Source organism: Aotus nancymaae, unplaced genomic scaffold (genome assembly GCF_030222135.1).
Source record: "Aotus nancymaae isolate 86718 unplaced genomic scaffold, 86718_ANA_hifiasm-v0.15.2.pri h1tg000064l_0, whole genome shotgun sequence".
NCBI classification, from domain to species: Eukaryota; Metazoa; Chordata; class Mammalia; order Primates; family Aotidae; genus Aotus; species Aotus nancymaae.
In genome coordinates this window covers 13,485,316-13,507,197 of record NW_026988478.1, presented here as the reverse complement: position 1 = coordinate 13,507,197, position 21,882 = coordinate 13,485,316, and the positions used below count along the sequence as shown (strand labels likewise).

Sequence of the window (21,882 nt, the reverse complement as noted above, 5' to 3'; positions counted from 1 at the left end):
ATTTTTTAAAAAGCCAATTTTGCAACACCATATAACATAGACACTACAAATCACATCTTATCCTCTCTTCAGCCAAAGAAGACAGTTTGGTTTATTTTTGTCCAGATATGTTTTTTTTTCTTTTTAAATAACTTTAAAATGAAATATGCATGTCAAAGAACATTCTTCTACTCTTTCCACCTGCCTCCTAGTTAAGAAACAGCATTATGAATGCTTTGGAAGCTCTCTGTGTCCCTTTCTCAACTATGTCTTCTCTTTCCAGAGGTAACCACTATCTTGAATTGGGTATTTATTATTCCTTTGCTTTTTGTCATAATTTTGTGAAATAAGATATATTAAAAGTCTATTTGCAAACAGCATTGCTTAGTTTTGTATGTTTTGAATCTTTATATACATAGAATCATTCTCTGTAAATATTGCACATTTTTCCAGTCTTCTTTCAGTGAATATGTTTTATCCAGGATACAAGAATGCTGAATGTATTAGTAGCTGTAAGAGTTTCTCTAATGTTTATATCTAAAAGTAGGATTTCTGGTACTAGGGGACATTCATTTCTTCAGCTTCACTAAATATTACATAATTATCTTCTAAAGTGGTTATACTAATTTGCAATTCCCAATAGTAGCATATAATTGTTCCTGTTCTTCACATTTTTGCCAACAATTGGCTATTGTCTGATGTCTTAAATTTTTCAGTTTGATTGGCCCCAAATAGTGTCTGTCACATTGTGGCTTAAATTTTCATTCCTCTAGTGACTAATAACTTTGAATATCTTTTCATATGTTTGTTTCTGAGACAAGGTCTCACTCTGTCACCCAGTTTGGAGTGCAGTGGAGCATTCACAGTTCACTGCAGCCTCAACCTCCTAGGCTTAGGTTATCTACCTCAGCCTCCCAAGTATCTGGGACTACAGGTACACATCACCATGTGTAGCTAATTTTTATAATTTTTTCTTTTTGTAGAGACAGGGTTTTGCCATGCCACTTACATTTCTTCATCTGTGGAGTGCCTGTTTATGTCTTGTGCTCAGTAGAATTTAATCAACAAGTGTAATTCAGATTTTAGAATATCAGACAAGAAGTTTGAAATACTACCATCATTATACTTGAGAAAATAGGTGATATGATGAAGAAATATATTAGAGAAGTGGTATCTTTTGAGACTATCTTATGTGTAATTGGAGGAAGAGTGGGGAGAAGGGAATATTTAAAGAGATGCTGGCTAAGAATTTTCCAAAAGTCAAAAAGATATCAGTTCATAGATTTGAAAATATCTATGAACTGCAAGCAGGATAAATACAAAGTAAACCTACCTAGATGCATCAGAGCCAAATTGACAAAAGGCAAAGAAAAACCTTAAAAGCTGTTGGGGGCAGGGGTAGACAGATACATTGCCTTCAAAGGAGCAATGATAAGACTGACAAATTACTTTTTAACAAAAGTAAAGGAATTTACTTTTGTAAAGTAAAGCATCCCTAAAGTACTAAAGAAGTAAAATAGCATCCCTAAAGTACTAAAGAAAACAACTGCTGAACTAAAATTTTGTTATCCAGTAAAAGTGTTCTTCATAAATGAAAGACTTCAGACTGACAAAAATTGGCAGAATTTGTTACGGCAATTCTGAAGCAAAAGAAATACTTGGGTTCTCCAGGCAGAAGAAGAATAATCCAAAATGAAAGTTTTGAAATGCAGAAGAGTGAAGAACAATGGAAATTAAATATCATTTACAGGCAAACTGTAAATGGATATTGGTTGTAGGAAAATAACAATAACAATATTTGTTGATTTAGAAATATACATAAAATTTATGACAAAAAATATGAAGAGATAGAGTGAAATGCTTAAAATATGTTGCATTATCTGAAGTTGAAAAAGTCCTAATTAGATTTTGTTAAGTGAGGGACACATATTTCTAAAAGAAGAGTTAAAAATGAATCCGTAAGAAGATAGAGGGTGAAAATTGAATGGCAAAATATTTGATTAAAAGAGAAGAAGGAACATAGATGGAATGAGTAGAAGATCATAAGATGGAAAGATTTAAATCTATATATATCGTATCAACAATTGCTTTAAATATAAGTGGACCAAATGCTCTCATTCAAGACAGATATTAAAAAACTGAATTTTAAAAAGTCCACAATATGCTTTGTAAGAGATACATTTTAAATATAATAACATAGGATGGTTGAATTCTAACATAAGGAAAATATATACTACAATAATACAAAGTAAGAGAAAGCTGGTCTAGCAACACGTATATTAGGCAAACCAGACTTTAGGGTGAGAGGCATTTTATTGTAGGTCAAGAGAGTTTTCATAATTATAAAAGGGGGTTAATCCACCTGGAAGATGGCAACAGTTCTACGCTTGTATGTACCTGGTAACACAGCAGCAAATTATAAAAAGAAAAAAACCAATAGAACTAAAAAGAGAAATAGGTAAATCTATAATAATGATTAAAGATTTTACCATAACTCTCCTGAAAACTGATGGCGCAAACAGACTGAAAATAAGTAATAATGTGAAAGATTTGGGCAACACAACCATTGCTATATTCTAGAACATTTCATCCAAAAAATTCAAAATATACACTGTTTTCTAGTGCATATGGAACATTTAGCCAAGTTGCTCATATGCTGGATTAAACTACAATTCTCAGCACAGTCCAGAAGACTGTAATTGAGAATATGTTCTCTGACCACAGTGACATTAAGCTAGAAATTAATAAAAAGATAAAAGGAAATGTCCCCAAATGAGTGAATATTAAGTAGTATACTTCTCGTAACCCATGGTAAACTGGAGACCACAGTAAAATTAGAAAATATTTTGAAGTGAAAAATAGTGTACATACAACATATCAAAGTGTGGGATTTAGTGAAAGCCATGCTTAGAGAGAAACCGTGCTTAGAGAGAAATGTGTAACCACAGTTTTGTTTAGAAAAGAAGTCGAGAATAAATCTGCTCTCTAAATATTCCTTTCAAAAACTCAGTAGAAGAACAAGAAATTAAAGTGGAAGTAAGGAAATAAAATGAATAGAAATTAATAAAATGGGGGAAAATGTATAATAAAAATCAATTAAGCCAAAAGTCAGGTCTTTGAAAGGAACCCTCCCCCTTAACAAGTATTCAAGGACAAAAACAATAGACAGTAACTACCCATATCAGGAATTGAAAAAAAAGACAGGACTACAGATCCCAAAGACATTTAGAGAGGTAAGAGGATAGTATGAACAATTTCATGTGAATTTGAAAAGAGAACTTCCAAAACTGACACACTAAGAAAGAAAAAATAGAAATAGTCTTACAGCTATTAGAGAAATTGAATCTGTAATAAAAAACCTGCACACAAAGAAGGCTTCAGACCCATGTATATTCACATTTAATTTTAGTAAACATTTTAAGAAGAAATAACACTAGTCTTACACAAAGATTTTAGAAAACAGGAAGTGGCAAACATTTCTCACTTTTTTTTTTAATGAGACCAGCATAATCTTGATCCTAAAAGCTTACCAGAACATTACAAGAATAAAATTAATTGGCCAGTCTTTTAAAACATTAAAGATGCATGTTTAAGATATTAAGCTTGTAAGCATCACTACCCAGTTTATTTACTAAACAGATGCAAGGTTGGTTATTTACCACATTAAAAGTGTAAAGGAGAAGAAAATCATATCAATAGCTGCAGAAAAAGTCATACCTATTCATGGTAATACTTGAAAAACTAAGACTAGATAAGAAACTTGTTAATCTAATAAAGAGTTTTTACATAAAGCCTATAAAAAATTCTTAAAATAATGAAACTTTCCCCTGAGATCAGAAATGAGAGAAAGATGCCCTCTATTACCATTTCAACATTGTATTAGAGTTGTTCTAGCCAATGTAATAGGGCAAGAAAAAGAAAGTGTATCATTTGGAAAGGAAAAAAATAAAACTACTGTTATTTGCAGATAACACTGATGTATTTAGAAAGCTAAAAAGTATCTACAGTGACCTATTAGGAATAAGTGGGTTTAGCAAGTTTGCTGGAAAAAAGTCAATATGTAAAAAATCAATGTTATTTCTCTACTACAGGTAATTAAGAAATGAAAATTTTAAAGCTCTACCATTTACGTTAGCATCTAAAATCAAATATCTAGCAGTAAAATCAAAATATGTGTCTTAGCATATAGAGAACTATCAACTATTATCAAAAGTTAAGATCTACATAATTAGAGCAGTAAACTATTTCATTGATTGAAGAATCAATATTTTAAAGATACTGGTTTTGGCCAGATTGATCTGTAGATTCAGTATCATAAAAATCTCAGCAGGTTTTTCTTTTAGCCTTAGAAATCGAAATTTATATGGAAATGTAAGAGCCAAAAATAGCTAAAATAATTTTGAAGAATAGCCAAAGGTAGAAGAACATACACTATCATATATTAAGACATTGTTACAAGAGCTACAGTAATTAAAACAGTGTAGTGTTAGTGCAAGAATAAACAGATCAGTTTAGAGCATCCAGAAACAAAAACATATATGGACAGAGGTGATATGTGACAGGTGATAACTGCCAAGCAACAAGAGAAGAGGTGTTTTTCAGTAAGTGTTGCTAGGTCAGTTTGAGCTCTATATGGGGGAAAAAATGAAACTTCAAAAGGGTAACATAAAAGAATATCTTCAAGACTGAGACTAGCAAAAATGTCTGAAAAAGGAAAGAGCACTAACCAAAAAGGAATAGTCAGAAAAATCTGATGTTTTATTAAAAACAGCATTAAAGGAGTGAAAAGACAAGACAAAGACTAGTGAGAAATAGTTGTAATTTATATAATTGACAAAGGACTTATCCAGTATTTATAAACATCAGTAACAGATGATGGACAACCAAGTAAAGTACCAAAAGTTTAAATAGGAACTTTATAAACAAAGATATCTAAATGCCATTAAAACCATTAAAATGTGTTCAACCTCACTGGTCTTTGAATGGTGCAAGATAAAAATCACAATGAGATACTACTAGCTAACCTGTCAAATGGCTAAAATAAAAAAAAAAAATGACTTTACCAAGTGTTGGCAAGAATATAGGGCACTGGAATGCTCAAGTGGAGGTATGACTTGATATGACTACTTTGTAAACTGTTTGGAAATACAAGTTGAACATCCCTAATCTGTGAAAATCCCTAATCTGAAATGCCTCAAAATCTGAACTTTTTGAGCCCTGACAGGACACCACAAGTGGAAAATTCTATACCTGACCTTATGTGACAGCTCACACAGAATTATTTAAAACATTGGGTAAAATTACCTTGAGGTTGTGTATACAAGGTGTATGTGAAACATAAATGAATTTCATGTTTAGATGGTCCCATCCCCAACATACCTCATTATGTATATGCAAATATTTCAAAATCAAAACACTTATGGCCCCAAGCATTTCAGATAAAGGATACTAAAACCTGTATTTACTAATGCTGTTGTAATTCTCATATCCTCTGACCACTCAATTTGAAGCCTATGTATATATCCAGTGGGAATGCATACAAATGTATTCCAAAGGACATGTATAAAATCTTCACATCAGCATTATTTATAATTCAAAACTGGAAACTGCCCAGTGTCCTTCAGCAGTGAAATGAATAAATTGTATATTCATTCAATGGAATGCTGTGTAATAATGTAAATGATTAACTACATAGAATGATTCTCAAAAGCAATGTTAAATGAAAGAACCCTGACACAAATTCATACTGTACAGATTATATATTAAGTTCAAAACTTATTTATGTTGTTAAAACTAGGGTAGTAGCTATCTTTGGGAAAGAGTGAGTGGTTAGTGACTGGGAGGAGACACAGACTTCTGGGGTTCTGGCATTCTGATCTGGATGGTGGGTATGTGAGTGGTCTACTTTGTGAAAATATATCAAAATGTACCTTGTCATTTGGCAGTTTTTTGTTTGTTGCAATTCAATAAATACTTTTTAAAAAAATAGTTAACAAAAACCTATTGACCCAGCTCTCCCACTTTGGGGTTCTCTCTTAAACAAAATAAAATGATTTAAGGATTCCTGAGCTGACTGTGCAATAGATGACAGGGTGTCCTATTACAGCATTGTTTGTAGTAGCAGAAGTATCTGTTACTGAGAAAGTGGTTGAATAAGTCATGGAATATCCATTCTGTGGAACGTTACACATTTATTTTAAAAGACTATCTGTTGACCTGAAGAACTGTTAAACTTACTTTAAAAATGCAAATTAGAGTGTATTGTTTGTTTTCATTTTTATTTAAAAATATATGTGCATAGGTTTTTATGTGAGCCTGGAGAACAGAGTGGAAAGGCATATTTACTGAAGTAAGAGTGGAATTAGCAATTTGTGCAGGGATAATTATTGAATTTTTCTAGGTACATCTTTGTATAGTGGTTTTCTCAGGTGCTGCTCTTACCACTAGCCTTTTGGCAGTTCATTGTATTGACAGCAGCCTCTTTGTCCTGTGATATTCAGCTAATATCAATCACTGATTGATGAAGGATTATGACTTATAGTAAAAGAAGTAACAGAGTGTTTAGAGAAAACCTACCTGGGTATTTCTGGAAAATATATAACTCATAAAATTAGCAGTGCAAGGGTTGGCACATGCATTGGGCTCACTTGGGCCCTGAGGCTGAAGCAGGAGGATTCCTTGAACCTAGCAGTCTGAGGCCCTAGTGTTCTTGGTTGCTCCTGTGAATAGCCAGTGCACTCCAGCCTGGGCAAGACAGTGAGACTTTGTACTCAAAAAAAAAAAAAAAAAAAAAAAATTGGTAGTGTGTGGCTATATCATGGGTGTTGTCAAATAGGATTATAATCATAAGGCAAATCATATGAAGTATTTGTTCCTAATGTTAGGGATATGACTTTTTCTTTGTTTCTTTCAAGAGGGAGCAAGAAAGCCAAATGGCTCGTCTTAAAAAACAGCAGGAAGAATTGGAACAGATGAGACTACGTTATCTGGCTGCCGAGGAAAAAGATACAGTAAAAACTGAGCAACAAGAATTGTTGGATATAAGAAATGAATTGAACAGGTATTATAACTAAAAGAGTGTTTCTTTCAAAAACCAAAGTTTGGTTCAGGGAAGGTACAACTTCAGGTCTCCCACGGATAAAGTAGATCATATATAAAAATATATAAAATGTAGCAGACATATACAATAGAAAATTTATGGCAGCAGGGCACTGTGGCTCATGCCTGTAATCCTAGCACTCTGAGAGGCTGGTGGGAGGATCCTTTGAGCCCAAGAGTTCCAGGCTGCAGTGAACTATGATCATGCCACACTGCACTCCAGCTTGGCAACAGCTTGGGTGACAGAGTGAGACCTTATGTCAAATTTAAAAAGAAAGAAAAGAAAATCTATGCCAAAGATCATTAAACTTTTTTTTTTTTTTGCTATGAATACAGCTATGGAAAGTCCATTCAGCTCTCCTATGTCCATTTATAGGATTAGTACTTTAAAATTTATTTTTGTGTGATGATTTCAGGATTATTGCTACTATTAAACTGAGTCTTGAATTATATAAAGTATAAGAAATTTCAAATTTAGTTATATTATTAGTATCTGTAACATTAGCTCTTAGTGAGCCCATACTTTGTGTCAAGAGCTGTTTTAAATATCTTACATTGCTCAGCTCATTTTTTTTAAATCTTCAAAGCTACTTTGTGAGAAAGATATTTTCACCATTTTAGAGATGAAAATTTAAGATTATTCAAAGTCATATGGCTAGTAAATCATGGAGCCAGAGTCCAAATCTGATTCCAGAGATTGTATTTTTAACTACTATGCTACATTGGGCTTCTCTGTAGTGCTGTGTTCATCTTAATCACAACTTCAACAGTGTTTCATGTTAGAAAAGTAATCACAAAGAAGCAGCATAAAAATGAACTCTAGTCTTTTTGGAGGGTAGTTTTGGGAGAAGACTTTTTAGCTTAGTTTATCAAGGGTCTAGTATATTTTTGTTTGAGCAAAGTGCAGTTTTAGTTAACTTGGAATGATTAAAAAAATACCATAGATTGGGTAGCTTAAACAGAAGTTTATTTTCTCACAGTACTAGAGGCTAGAAGTCAAAGATCATGGTGCCAGTGTGGTTGGTTTTAGAGGGCCACCTTCTCACTGTGTCGTCTCTCTGGTGTCTCTTCTTACGAGAGCACTAATCCCATGATGAGGGTTCACCCTCATGGCCTGATCTAAACCTGATTATCTCCCAAAGGTCCATCTCTAAATACCATCACATTGGAGGTTAGGGCTTCAGCATGTGAATTTGGTAGGGACACAGTTCAGAGCATACACATTACATTTGACACAGTATCTTATGATTATCTCCATGTATGAAGTATAGAAAAATGTGGTCACCTTATTAAGTGGGTTCCTAGCTGAATTAAATATCTGTATTTAAAAGATAATTGAAGAAATACCAGTTGTAAAAGGTCATCTCTAAGTACCATGCTTAACAGGGCTCAATTCGTAGTACTTTTATTCTCATTTATTCAGCAAATACTTATTTGGTATCTACAATGTTGTAGACTTGGAAGATATTACAAATTAATGAATTATAATATCCTTGCCTTCCAAAATTTTGCTGTCATATTTAGCACTTTTTTGGTTCTAGTTTAGCAAGTATATATTTAGCTCCTGCTGTTTGATAAGTACTGTTTTGGTGGCTTAAAGATAACCATATTGCCTATCAAATTTGTAGATCATACACAATTGAATATTACTAAATATTATCTTAATAAATATTAATTTATAAATTATGCTTCTGAGAGAACTGAAACCAACAATATTAAATATATGAGACCAAAAAGGCTGAAAATCCCAAAAATCAGAATGCCTTTTCTCGAAACTCTAAGGGATCATAACTCCTCGCCAGCAAGGGAACAAAACTGGAGAATGATTTTGATGAAATGACAGAAGCAGGCTTCAGAAGGTGAGTAATAACAAACTCCTCCAAGCTAAAGGAGCATGTTCTAAGCCAATGCAAGAAAGCTAAAAACCTTGAAAAAAGGTTAGACAAATTGTTAACTAGAATAATGAGTTAAGAGAAGAACAAACAAACTGATGGAGCTGAAAAACACAGCACAAGAACTTAATGAAGCATACATAAGTTTCAACAGCCAAATCGATCAAGCGGAAGAAAGGATATCAGAGACTGAAGATCAACTCAATGAAATAAAGCAAGAGGACTAGAGAAAAAAGAGTGAAAAGAAACGAACAAATCCTCCAAGAAATACAAGATTACATAGAACGAACAAATCTACATTTGATCAGTGTACCTGAAAACGACGGGGAGAATGGAACCACATTGGAAAACACTTTTCAAGATATTATCCGGGAGAAATTCCCCAAATTAGCAAGGCAGGCCAACATTCAAATTCAGGAAATACTGAGAACACCACAAAGATACTCTTCAAAAAGAGTAATCCCAAGACACATAATCGTAAGATTCACCAAGGTTGAAATGAAGGAAAAAATGCTGAGTGCAGCCAGAGAGAAAGGTCAGGTTACCCACAAATGGAAGCCCATCAGACTCAGCAGATCTCTCAGCAGAAACTCTACAAGCCAGAAGAGTGTGGTGGCCAGTATTCAACATTCTTAAAGAAAAGAATTTTCAGCCCAGAATTTCAGATTCAGACAAACTAAGCTTCATAAGTGAAGGAGACATAAAATCCTTTACAGACAAGCAAATGCTAAGAAATTGTATCACCACGGGGCCTGCCTTACAAGAGCTCTGGAAGGAAGCACTAAATATGGAAAAGAACAACTGGTACCAGCCACTGCAAAAATGTACCAAATTATAAAGACCACTGTAGCTTTGAAGAAACTGCATCAACTAAAGAGCAAAATAAACAGCTAGCATCATGATGGCAGGATCAAATTTACACATAACAATATTAACCTTAAATGTAAATGGGCTAAACTCCCCAATTAAAAGACACAGAATGGCAAATTGGATAAAGGGTCAAGACTCATTGGTGTGCTGTGTTCAGGAGACCCATCTCACATGCAAAGACACACATAGGCTCAAAATAAAGGGAGGAAGGAAGATTTACCAAGCAAAAGAAAAGCAAATAAAAAGCAGGGGTTGCAATCCTAGTCTCTGATAAAACAGACTTTAAAACAACAAAGATCAAAAGAGATAAAGAAGGGCATAACATAATGGTAAAAGGATCAATGCAACAAGAAGAGCTAACTGTCCTAAATATATATGCACCTAATACAGGAACACCTGGATTCATAATACAAGTTCTTAATGACCTTCAAAGAGACTTAGACTCCCACACAATATTAGTGAGAGACTTTAACACCCCACTATCATTATTAGACAGATCAATGTGACAGAAATTAGCAAGGATATCCAGTACTTGAACTCAGCTCTAGACCAAGTGGACCTAATACACATCTACAGAACTCTCCACCCCAAAATCAACAGAATATACATTCTTCTCAGCACCACATCACACTTATTCTAAAATTGACCATATAATTGAGAGTAAAACACTCCTCAGCAAATGCAAAGGAATGGAAATCATAACACACAATCTCTCAGACCACAATGCAATCAAATTAGAACTCAGGATTAAGAAATTCACTCAAAACCACATAGCTGCATGGAAACTGAACAACCTGTTCCTGAATGACTACTGGATAAATAACGAAATGAAGGCAGCAATAAAGATGTTCTTTGAATCCAATGAGAATGAACACAACATACCAGAATCTCTGCACATTTAAAGCAGTATATAGAGGGAAATTTATGGCACTAAATGTCCACAAGAGAAAGCAGGAAAGATCTAAAATCAACACCCTAACATGACAATTAAAAGAACTAGAGAAGCAAGAGGAAAGAAATGCAAAGGTAGCACAAGAAATAACTAACATCAGAGCAGAACTGAAGGAGACAGACACACAAAAATCCCTTCAAAAAAATCAATGAATCCAGGAGCTTGTTTTTTTGAAAAGATCAACAAAATAGATAGACTGCTAGCCAGATTAATAAAGAAGAGAGAAGAATCAAATAGATATAGAAAAAAATGATAAAGGGGATATCACCATCAATCCCACAGAAATACAAACTACCATCAGAGAATACTATAAACACCTCTATGCAAATATACTAGAAAATCTAGAAGAAATGGATAAATTCCAGGACACTTACATCCTCCCAAGACTAAACCAGGAAGAAGTCAAATCCTTGAATAGAGCAATAGCAAGTTCTGAAATTGAGGCAGCAATTAATGGCCTACCAACCAAAAAAAGTCCAGGACCAGACAGTTTCACAGCCGAATTCTACCAGAAGGTACAAAAAGAAGCTGTACCCTTCCTTCTGAAACTATTCCAAATAATAGAAAAAGAGGGAATCCTCCCTAACTCATTTTATGAGGCCAGCATCTTCCTGATACCAAAACCTGACAGAGACACACACAAAAAATTTCAGGCCAACATCCCTGATGAACATCGATGTGAAAATCCTCAATAAAATACTGGCAAACTGAATCTAGCAGCACATCAAAAAGCTTGTCCACCACAATCAATTCAGCTTCATCCCTGGGATGCAAGGTTGGTTCAACATACACAAATCAATAAATGTAATCCATCGCATAAACAGAAGCAGTGACAAAAACCACAAGGTTATCTCAATAGATGCAGAGAAGGCCTTCAACAAAATTCAACAGCCCTTCATGCTGAAAACTCTCAATAAACTAAGTATTGATGGAACATATTTCAAAATAATAAGAGCTATTTATGACAAGCCTTCAGCCAGTATCATACTGAATGAGCAAAAACTGGGCACATTCTCTTTGAAAACCAGCACAAGACAAGGATGCCCTCTCTCATCACTCCTATTCAACATAGTATTGGAAGTTCTGGCCAGGACAATCAGGCAAGAGAAAGAAATAAAGGGTACTCATTTAGGAAAAGAGGAAGTCAAATTGTCTCTGTTTGCAGATGACATGACTGTATATTTAGAAAACCCCATCATCTCAGCCCAAAATCTAGTTAGGCTGATAAGCAACTTCAGCAAAGTCTCAGGATACATAATCAACATGCAAAAATCACAAGCATTCCAGTACACCAGTAACAGACAAAGAGCCAAATCATGAGTGAACTCCCATTCACAGTTGCTACAAAGAGAATAAAATACCTATGAATACAACTTACAAGGGATGTGAAGGACCTCTTTAAAGGAGAACTAAAAACTCCTTCTCAAGGAGATAAGGACACAAACAAATGGAAAAACATTCCATGCTCATGGTTAGGAGGAATCAATATCATGAAAGTAATTTATAGATTCAATGCTATCCCCATCAAGCTACCATTGACTTTCTTCAGAGAATTAGGAAAAACTACTTTCAATTTCATATGGAACCAAAAAAGAGCCCACATAGCCAAGACAATCCTAAGCAAAAAGAACAAAGCTGGAGGCATCATGCTACCTGTCTTCAAACTATACTACAAGACTACAGTAATCAAAGCAGCATGATACTGGTACCAAAATAGATATACAGACCAATGGAACAGAACAGAGGCCTCAGAAATAATGCCACACATCTACAAGCATCTGATCTTTGACAAAACTGACAAAAACAAGCAATGGGGAAAGGATTCCCTATTTAATAAATGGTGTTGGGAAAACTGGCTAGCCATATGCAGAAAACTGAAACTGGATCACTTCCTTACACTCTATACAGTTTAAGTCTTTAATCCGTCTTGCCTTAAAGATGGATTAAAGATCCATTGAGCCCAGGAGTTAGAGACCAGCCTGGGAAACATAGTGAAACGCCAGCTCTACAAAACTACACACACGCACACAATTAGCTGGGCATTGTGGCATGTGCCTGTAGTTCCAGCTACTCAGAAGGCTGAGGCGGGCAAATCCACTGAGCCCAGGAGGTCGAGGCTGCAGTGAACTGTGACTCAAGATGAGTCTTTAACTCAAGATGGATTAAAGAGGTAAACATAAGACCAAAAGCCATAAAAACCCTAGAAGAAAACCTTGGCAATACCATTCAGGACATACGCATGGGCAAAGACTTCATGACTAAAACACCAAAAGCAATGGCAACAAAAGCCAAAATCGACAAATGGGAGTTAATTAAATTAAAGAGCTTCTGCACAGCAAAGGAAACTATCATCAGAGTGAACAGGCAACCTACAGAAGGGGAGAAAATTTTCTGCAATGTCTCCATCCAACAAAGGGCTAATATCCAGAATCTACAAAGAATTTAAACAAATTTACAAGAAAAAAAACACCCCACTAAAAAGTTGGCAAAGGATATGAACAGACCCTTCTCAAAAAGAGACATTTATACAGCCAACAAAACATGAAAAAAACCTCATCATCACTGGTCATTGGAGAAATGCAAATCAAAACCACAATGAGATACCATCTCATGCCAGTTAGAATGCTGATCATTAAAAAGTCAGGAGACAACAGATGCTGGAGAGGATGTGGAGAAATAGGAATGCTTTTACACTGTTCGTGGGAGTGTAAATCAGTTCAACCATGGTGGAAGACAGTGTGGCGATTCCTCAAGGATCTAGAACTAGAAATACCATTTGATCCAGCAATCCCACTACTGAGTATATACCCAAAGAATTATAAATCATTCTATTATAAAGACACGTGCACATGTATATTTATTGCAGCACTGTTCACAATAGCAAAGACTTGGAACCAACCCAAATGCCCATCAAGGATAGACTAGTTAAAGAAAATGTGGTACATATACCCCATGGAATACTATGCAGCCATAAAAAAGGATGAGTTCATGTCCTTTGCAGGGGGACATGGATGAAGCCGGAAACCATGATTCTCAGCAAACTAACACAAGAACAGAAAACCAAACACCACATGTTCTCACTCATAAGTGGGAGTTGAACAATGAGAACATGAAGACACAAGGAGGGGAACATCACACACTGGGGCCTTTCAGGGCTGGGGGGTTAAGGGGAGGGATAGCATTAGGAGAAATACCTAATGTAGACAAAGGGGTGATGGATATAGGAAACCACCATGGCACATGTATACCTATGTAACAAACCTGCACATTCTGCACATGTACCACAGAGTTTAAAATATAATATATATAATATATATATAGGAGACAAAAGCAGAATCCTGTGTATGAGCTGTAAGAAAAATCACTTAAGTGATAGATAAGGCATAAAACAGTTCATGTGAAACAGCTCAGGAAGATTATGTGGCCACTAATAATTGTTTGATTTGGCTGCCAAAGAGTCAGTGCAGTTAGGGACATTCATAGAAGTAGTGTTCAGTATTCAGTACTGGTAAATCACCTCTGGGATATTCTTACCAATGTGCAACACAGTTTAAGGGAAATCAGCTACCTAGAGAGCTTCTAATGGAATATGACCAGGTCAGTAAGGGGCAATGTATCATGCCATTCAAGAAGTGGTTAGGAGAGTGAGGGATATTGAACTTGGAGAACTCTTGGGAAAAGTAGTAGATAGCTGTCTTCAAATATCTGGAGGGCTACCATATTAAGAAGAAGTAAGTGGGCTTCTCCTCTTAGGCAATATCATAGCCAATCATTGAAAATATAAAGAGGCATACCAAGTTCAATATAAAAAGGAACTTTCTAGTTAGAGCAGTTCTACAAAGTAATATGTTCCTAGCGGCAGAGAGTGTGCTTGTAGAGTCCAGAACAGCAGTTGTCAGGAATGTTCTAAAAGTTTCCTTTAACAACTTTATGGGCTTCTTCAGCTATCAGGTTCTAAAATTCTGTTGTGATCATGACTAATAATTGCATTTATTAAAGATTTGGTAGAGATAATCTATCAGTTGTGCAAAAATTGCATTTGTCCATAGATAGATGATGCACAGAAGGGAAATGGTTAATTTTCTTGTACATTGTTTAACATTGCGTGTCATTAATTTACGTAGAGGACCCCATCCTACAAGGCAGCTATAAGAATTAGCATAGGGGAAACAACTCTTCAGAAATCTACCCTTCCTTATCCACATGAATTGCTCAAATTTCATGGAAAGACTTGGTACTAGTGTCTCATTCACCACTCCATTTCCCATGCAGGTCCCAGAGTACAGTGCCCTGCACCATTTCAGCTTTTTGTTTTGGAACAGATAAAGACATTTGATATCCTTCTTGGACTGTAGTTTCTTTCTTTCTTTCTTTCTTTTTTAATGAGGAATTATAGGAGTTTCATGTTTCAGAGGGTCATCTGAGCAAATCAAAGTGTGTACTGCCAACAGTCGTATACCCTCTAGGGCCAATCCTGGTCTGTCAGAACAGGATTTGTTCCTCACTACTTCTTTCTCCTTCTCCCTCACCCTGTGTATAAATTCAGAAATGGACTTTGGCTTCTCTGTGGCTTTTTTCCTCTGAAGACTATCTCAGAGGAGGGACTTAGACTCAGCTGCTTTGTCTTATAATCAAGACAAAATTTAGGAATTGTTGCAAATTAAAATACTTTTGTAGCCACTAGTATAGAGAAATATAAAATTATATCTTAATTGTACATTCTAAATTAAATTAAAACATATTCCATATCCAAACTTAGTCTTATTAACACTTAATAAGTATACTTAGTAAGTAGGCCAGGTACGGTGGCTCATGCCTGTAATCCCAGCACTTTGGCAGGCCAAGACAGGCAGATTGCTTGAGCCCAGGAGTTAGAGACCAGCCTGGGAAACATAGTGAAATTCCGTCGTATATATATATATATATATATACACACATACAAAAATTAGCTGGGCATGGTGGTACGTGCCTATAGTCCCAGCTACTCAGTAGGCTGAGGTAGGCAGATCCTTTGAGCCCAGGAGGTCAAGGCTGCAGTGAACTGTGATTGCACCACTGCACTCCAGCCTGGGCAACAGAGTGAGACTTTGCCTCAAACAAACAAAATATACTAAGTATTATTATTACTGCTCCATTTTCAAGACAGTTTGATCAACAGTATTCTATTGGAAATACCCAAATCCCAGGTCAACATCTACTCTCTTTTTTTCATCTACAAATGAGATGATAACAAACATAACTTGAAGATATCTATATAAAACCTTAACATGCATATGCCCTTTGAAACCACACAAATTTATAGAATTTTACTTTCTACAAATAATTAGAGACATAAGCTCCATAATGGTAGGGAATTTTCTTCTTGGTTCACTCACTGAATAATCCCCTTAGCTTGTTTGGCACAAATAAATTTTTGTTGAATTAATTTTTTAAATATATGTTCAAAACAACAATAACAAAAAAGGTTTAAGAGCAACCTAAAGCTGGGCGCAGTGGCTCACGCCTGTAATCCCAGCACTTTGGGAGGCCGAGGCTGGTGGATCATGAGGTCAACAGATCGAGACCATCGTGGTCAACATGGTTAAACCCTGTCTCTACTAAAAATACAAAAAAATTAGCTGGGCACGGTGGCGCGTGCCTGTAATCACAGCTACTCAGGAGGCTGAGGTTGCGGTGAGCTGAGATCGCGCCATTGCACTCCAGCTTGGGTAACAAGAGCAAAACTCCGTCTCAAAAAAAAAAAAAAAAAAAAAAAAAAAAGGGAGCAACCTAAAGATGAATAATAAAAGATGAATAAATGATGATACCCCAAATCAGAGAATATTATAAAACCATTTAGAAGAACATTTAATGATATAAAAAAATTTACTGTATAAATGAGAAAAGTAGTATACAGCATTGCATATGTAGTATCATTAATTTGTTTTAAAAAAATACATATTTTAAGTACATATATGCATTTTTTAAACTTGAAAAATATTCAAATTAGGGTAAGATTACAGTTGATTTTTATTTTCTTCTTTACACAGCTCCAAAATATCTACAGTTTTTATGCATTTTGTAATTAGAAAAATAAGTATTGTTTTTAAAGTTGCCTTTTATAAATGTGCAGACTCTGACTAGCCAAGTGGAACATTGTTGTTTTTTTTTCTTCCTGAAAATATTACTAAAACCTGATTTTACCATTGAATCATTTTGTTTTTAAATTGTACTGTTAAGAAAACCAACACAGTTGCTAGAGTGGCATTTGTTCTTGACTTCTCAGGTTAAGGCAACAAGAACAAAAACAATACCAGGATTCCAGAGAGACTGCAAGTGGAAAAAAGGATGGCCCACATGGCAGTGTATTGGAAGAAGGCTTGGGTGATTATTTGACTCGCCTAATAGAGGAAAGGGATACTTTGATGAGAACAGGTGTGTATAATCACGACGATCGAATAATAAGTGAACTCAACCGACAGATCAGAGAGATTTTGGCAAAAAACAATGCCAGTAATTAATAACATTTGGGAAAGCTTTATAGAGACTCTAAGTCTAAATTTTAATTTCATTGTAAAACCCTCAAAGGTGAGGAAAATGGATGTTTTAAAATTCTATTTTCAATTTTTATAAGCAAAATTTTGTATGTTATTGTATAGTATTTATTTGATCTTATTTACTTTATGCTACCTCTCCCATACTGGCTTTATTTGTAATTTGTATTTTATATACCCATTTTAAATGACTTTTCAGTGTTTTTCATAGTTTATAATCTGATGGCTAACTTTCAAACCAGCTTTTTACTAAGTTTGTTGTAGGACAAATTACTACAGTAATTTCCAGTTTTACAATGTTTCATATTGAGCCAAAAGAGTATATCTTGCACTTTAAAAATGCTGCGTCCTATTCCATTTGAATGTAAATGTCTTTAAAGTTGAGACCAGTTGTAACCAGTTTAACACATTTTGGATGACCTCTTTTCCTTAACTTACAGTATTTACAAGTGACGTGTTTCAAAAGAAAGATCAATACAGACAAGCCGTATGACATATGGGTGACAAATTGGTCATTTATTTAAATAAAGTTAATGCAGATTAAATTTGTTTCAAGAGCTATTGAATTTTCAAATTTCCAGTGTACTCATAACTTTTAAGAACATGAAGTGTTCGCTTAATATAGTTTTCTCTATCGGTTTCTTGCTCAAGTTTGCATTGTTTTCTTTTGTTAAAATTAGAGATTTATTTGCCAGTTATGGTAATGCTAGCTGTAGCTTAAACCCTCTGTAATATAACATGGAAACAGACACATAAAGATGTTAGCTGAAAAAACAGAGTGAAAATCAACTATTTTTTACTCCCCCTAATTTCAATCTTTTTCAAAAGTTCACGAGATTCAGTCATTGGATTTATGCAGTGCCATGTCTGTATAAACTCTAAGAGTTCTTTTATATCATATTTTTCAGAGCCAACATTTGTCCTCAAAGCAATGCTTTCTAGCTCCTTTTACAGAATACTTGAAAAATTTTAGCAAATTCACAGATTAGGTTGAATTTCAAAATATATGTAGTTTAAAAAGTTCTGATTTCCAAATGTAATAAATTTGTGTATATACTTTAGGAAGTTACCAATAGCTTCCATCAAAGCAGAATAGGGTATATGGTAACATTAATTTCTTGTCATTTTAAATGAGATATATTTCTTTCCCTATACTTATTTTATATATATATATTTTTTCTTATTAACAAAGTATTAATCTTCTAAAAAATAACAGCAGTAAATCATAAATTACTGAATGAGAGGATAATGAATCTGTGAATCATTGCAGGAATTTGCAATATTAATTATGATTAGTTATTTTTCTCTCATTGATTTTTGTGCCACTTGAATGGAACAGAAGTATGCCTTTTGTTTTGGAAGGTCTGGGGTAAAATGCTATTTTTTTACCCCAGATTATTATTTTTTTGACTATTTACCTTCAATTGCATTGTGTGTTGCCTGTGACTGTTTTCAAACACTAGAGGGGGCCTCTGATTTAAAGAAACAAAAAGGACTTTTCTAAAATGGATGTGTAGTTTATTTTGCCTTCTGTAAAGCTCTTTTGGCTATTGTAATTTAACAAATAAAATCATAATTGTGTGCATCTCTGAGTTCTTGAGCAGCCTGTTATTTTGTTTCTAAACAGAGTGGGCAAAGTGTTTGAGTTTTCCTATTGCAAATGACCCTTTTGTTCCTCAAGTGTTCACATACTATTTTTTGTCTTACAATTAGGGGAGTCTGAAATCTTAACACTCTTCTGTAGTCCTTTTAGCAATGCCATTCCATTTGTAAATGCCATAGAATGTATTTATACTGATTTTGCCGAGGACTTAATGAGTATGACCACCTGACTAAATCAGTGAGTGGGTTGCAGGCATGGCTGGGTGAATAAGTTTCTTAATAACAGGAGACCTTGTATCAAATATTTTAAGGTGAAATAAGATTTACCTTTAAAATTTCTCATGGAGAAAGTCTAGTTTCCATGTTTAAGGCAGGCATGTACTGCATAGGAGGGGTGTCTAATGTCTACCAGGTATATCTAATACCATGTCTGTATAAATATAGGAATTCCCTTGCAGATAAATCCTAGTAATTTCTATGTGGACCTGAATTCCTGTTGCTTCAAGCAGATGTGTGAGTAGTGATTTAAGGATGTATTAGGGGCTCTGCTGATGGGGAGACAGTCTCATCTGACCAGATGATTTTCTCCTCCACTTCTTATCCAGATGCTGCCCAGCCTGAGTCTGGGTTCACAGATTGCCCCAGTATATATTGCTTGTTTGCAGCCACTTCAGAATGGACTAACCTGTTTTTTATAGTTTATAAGAAGGGCCCTTTGGTAGCTATATATGAATTTAAAAGATATGTTCTCACTACCATTGTGTCTAGCTTGATTGAATACCTAATTTTTTAATTTTTAAAATTGACCATTCTTCTGCCTCAGCCTCCCAAGTAGCTGGGACTACAGGTGTGTGCTACCACACCCAGCTAAATTTTGAATTTTTAGTAGAGACAGGGTTTTGCTATATTGGCCAGGCTAGTCTCAAACTCCTGACCTCTTGATCTGCCTGCCTTGGCCTCCCAAAGTGCTGGGATTACAGGCCTGAGCCACCGCACCTGGCCACAACCACTAATCTTTCTGTCTCTTTGGATTTGCCTATTTTGGATTCATATAAATGAAATCCCAAATTGGATATTTAAAATAGAAAATGTTAGAAAACCTAAGGGATTTTTTCTATTACTAGTTTCTATAATATGTTTTATCAGATGTTGAGTGAAATAATACAGAGATCCAGAAGGCCAACATAAGGGCATAACATTCATGAACCATTGGGAATAGAGTTCAGCTTCTCTTGTATCCATCCCATGTAAAGCACTGACTAAAAATAATAGTGAAAAGTAGATAATGTTCTAACAATTCTGGTGCTGAAAATGGGTAACTGACACAAAGCTTGTGTCGTATCATCGGTATCTCATCAAAATTGCAACTTTTCTGTGGTTTACAGAGTTTGGGGATAAAGTGAAGCAGTGTCAACCAGAATGTGAGGTCTGTGAGGGAAGCAACCAGGTCTATCTTACTTTCTTCTAGAACTAAAAGAATGTCGGCCATATGTAGGCACTCAGATAACATTTGCTAAATTCATAAAAAAATAAAAGATTATGTATGGTCTGTGAAAATAGATGTAAACAATTATGATGACTGAAGTGCAGGGGAAAACACACCCCCATGGCCTCACTGACAGGTTTATGAACTTGTGGTCTGGCTGCCCAGGCCCTATAGAAGTGGAGGAGTTCCGTTTGTTGGATTGTTTTTTACTTAAAAAAAAATTTTTTTTGCTTTAAATTCAAAACTATTGTTGGGGAAGGAGAAAGGGGGAATTACTGTTCAATAGATCCAGAGTTGCTGTTTGGGATGGTGAAAAAGCTCTGGATTATGAATAATGGAAATAATTGCACAGCACTGTGAATAATTCTACTGAATTGTACACAAGATGACCAAGTGCAGTGGCTCATGCCTGTAATCCCAGCACTTTGGGAGGCCGAGGCAAGCAGACCACGAGGTCAGGAGATCGAGACCATCTGGCTAACACAGTGAAAACCCATCTCGACTAAAAATACAAAAAATTAGCAGGGCATGGTGGCACGCATCTGTAGTCACAGCTACTCAGGAGGCTGAGGCAGGAGGATCGCTTGAACCTGGGAGGTGGAGGTTGCAGTGAGCCAAGATCATGCCATTGCACTCCAGGCTGGGCAACAGAGGGAGACTCCATCTCAATCAATTAATCAATCAATCAAAATAATTAAGATGATACATTTTATGTTCTATATATTTTACTACAATTTTTTAAAAATTTGCTTCAACCTCTGCCTCAAATCTGCATACCCAGTGTTCTCATGCTGAAAGTTTTCTGCACAAGAGTCATTTGTCATTTCTGAAGATAACATCTTGTCATTCCTCAATTGTAGAAATGGATCAAAGATGCTTCATTGAATGTTTATAGCACCTTTACCAAAATCTGAAATGAGTGAAAACTAATGACTACATTTAAATCCTGAGATCCAAAGGTAAACTGTAGGCTCCTTGAAACTTAGAATTGTATTGCCTTCATGTTTTATAAAATTATGTCTCGTTATCCTTAATGACAATTTAGGATAAAATGGGTTTTTTACATTTAGCAAATAGTCCAGACCATCGATCTAAATTGGAGAGAGAATTAAAAAAAACACACACACACAAAACAGATTACTAGTACCCTAAATTAAACTTAGTATCTTTTTTGGTGGTAGTAAGTCTTACTGTTGGCTAGTGGTCTTATTAACCAATAAGAGTGGTTTGTGTAAGAGTGTTAAAGTCTGGCCAAGTCATTTTAAATTGTGACTTGAAAATGTAAATCCGTCTTTGATGTTTGTGTTTTGGCAACTGTATTAACAGCATATCCCTGGGAGCCTAGACGTTTCACTGTACACTTTTTCTGCCACATGCTGTAGCGTACAATCATGCTTCTTCCTAGCCAGTGTGCTCTCTGCTTCCAGGACTTGGGAGACACATCATCCATCCATATTGGTATAAATGGGG

At 35.2% G+C, this 21,882-nt stretch overlaps 1 protein-coding gene across 2 annotated transcripts in view; it reads left to right on the top strand.

Annotated features, from left to right (window-relative positions):
* CEP120 (centrosomal protein 120) overlaps positions 1 to 18,909 on the top strand; it is a 77,870-nt gene extending 58,961 nt beyond the window's left edge. For both annotated transcript variants that reach the window (XM_012448320.3, XM_064366222.1), the window contains 2 exons: positions 6,894 to 7,039; positions 17,057 to 18,909. In XM_012448320.3, coding sequence (XP_012303743.1) covers positions 6,894 to 7,039; positions 17,057 to 17,291 — 381 coding nt within the window. In that variant the 3' untranslated portion in view covers positions 17,292 to 18,909. The remainder of the gene's footprint in view (positions 1 to 6,893; positions 7,040 to 17,056) is intronic.
* Positions 18,910 to 21,882: the final 2,973 nt, after the last annotated feature.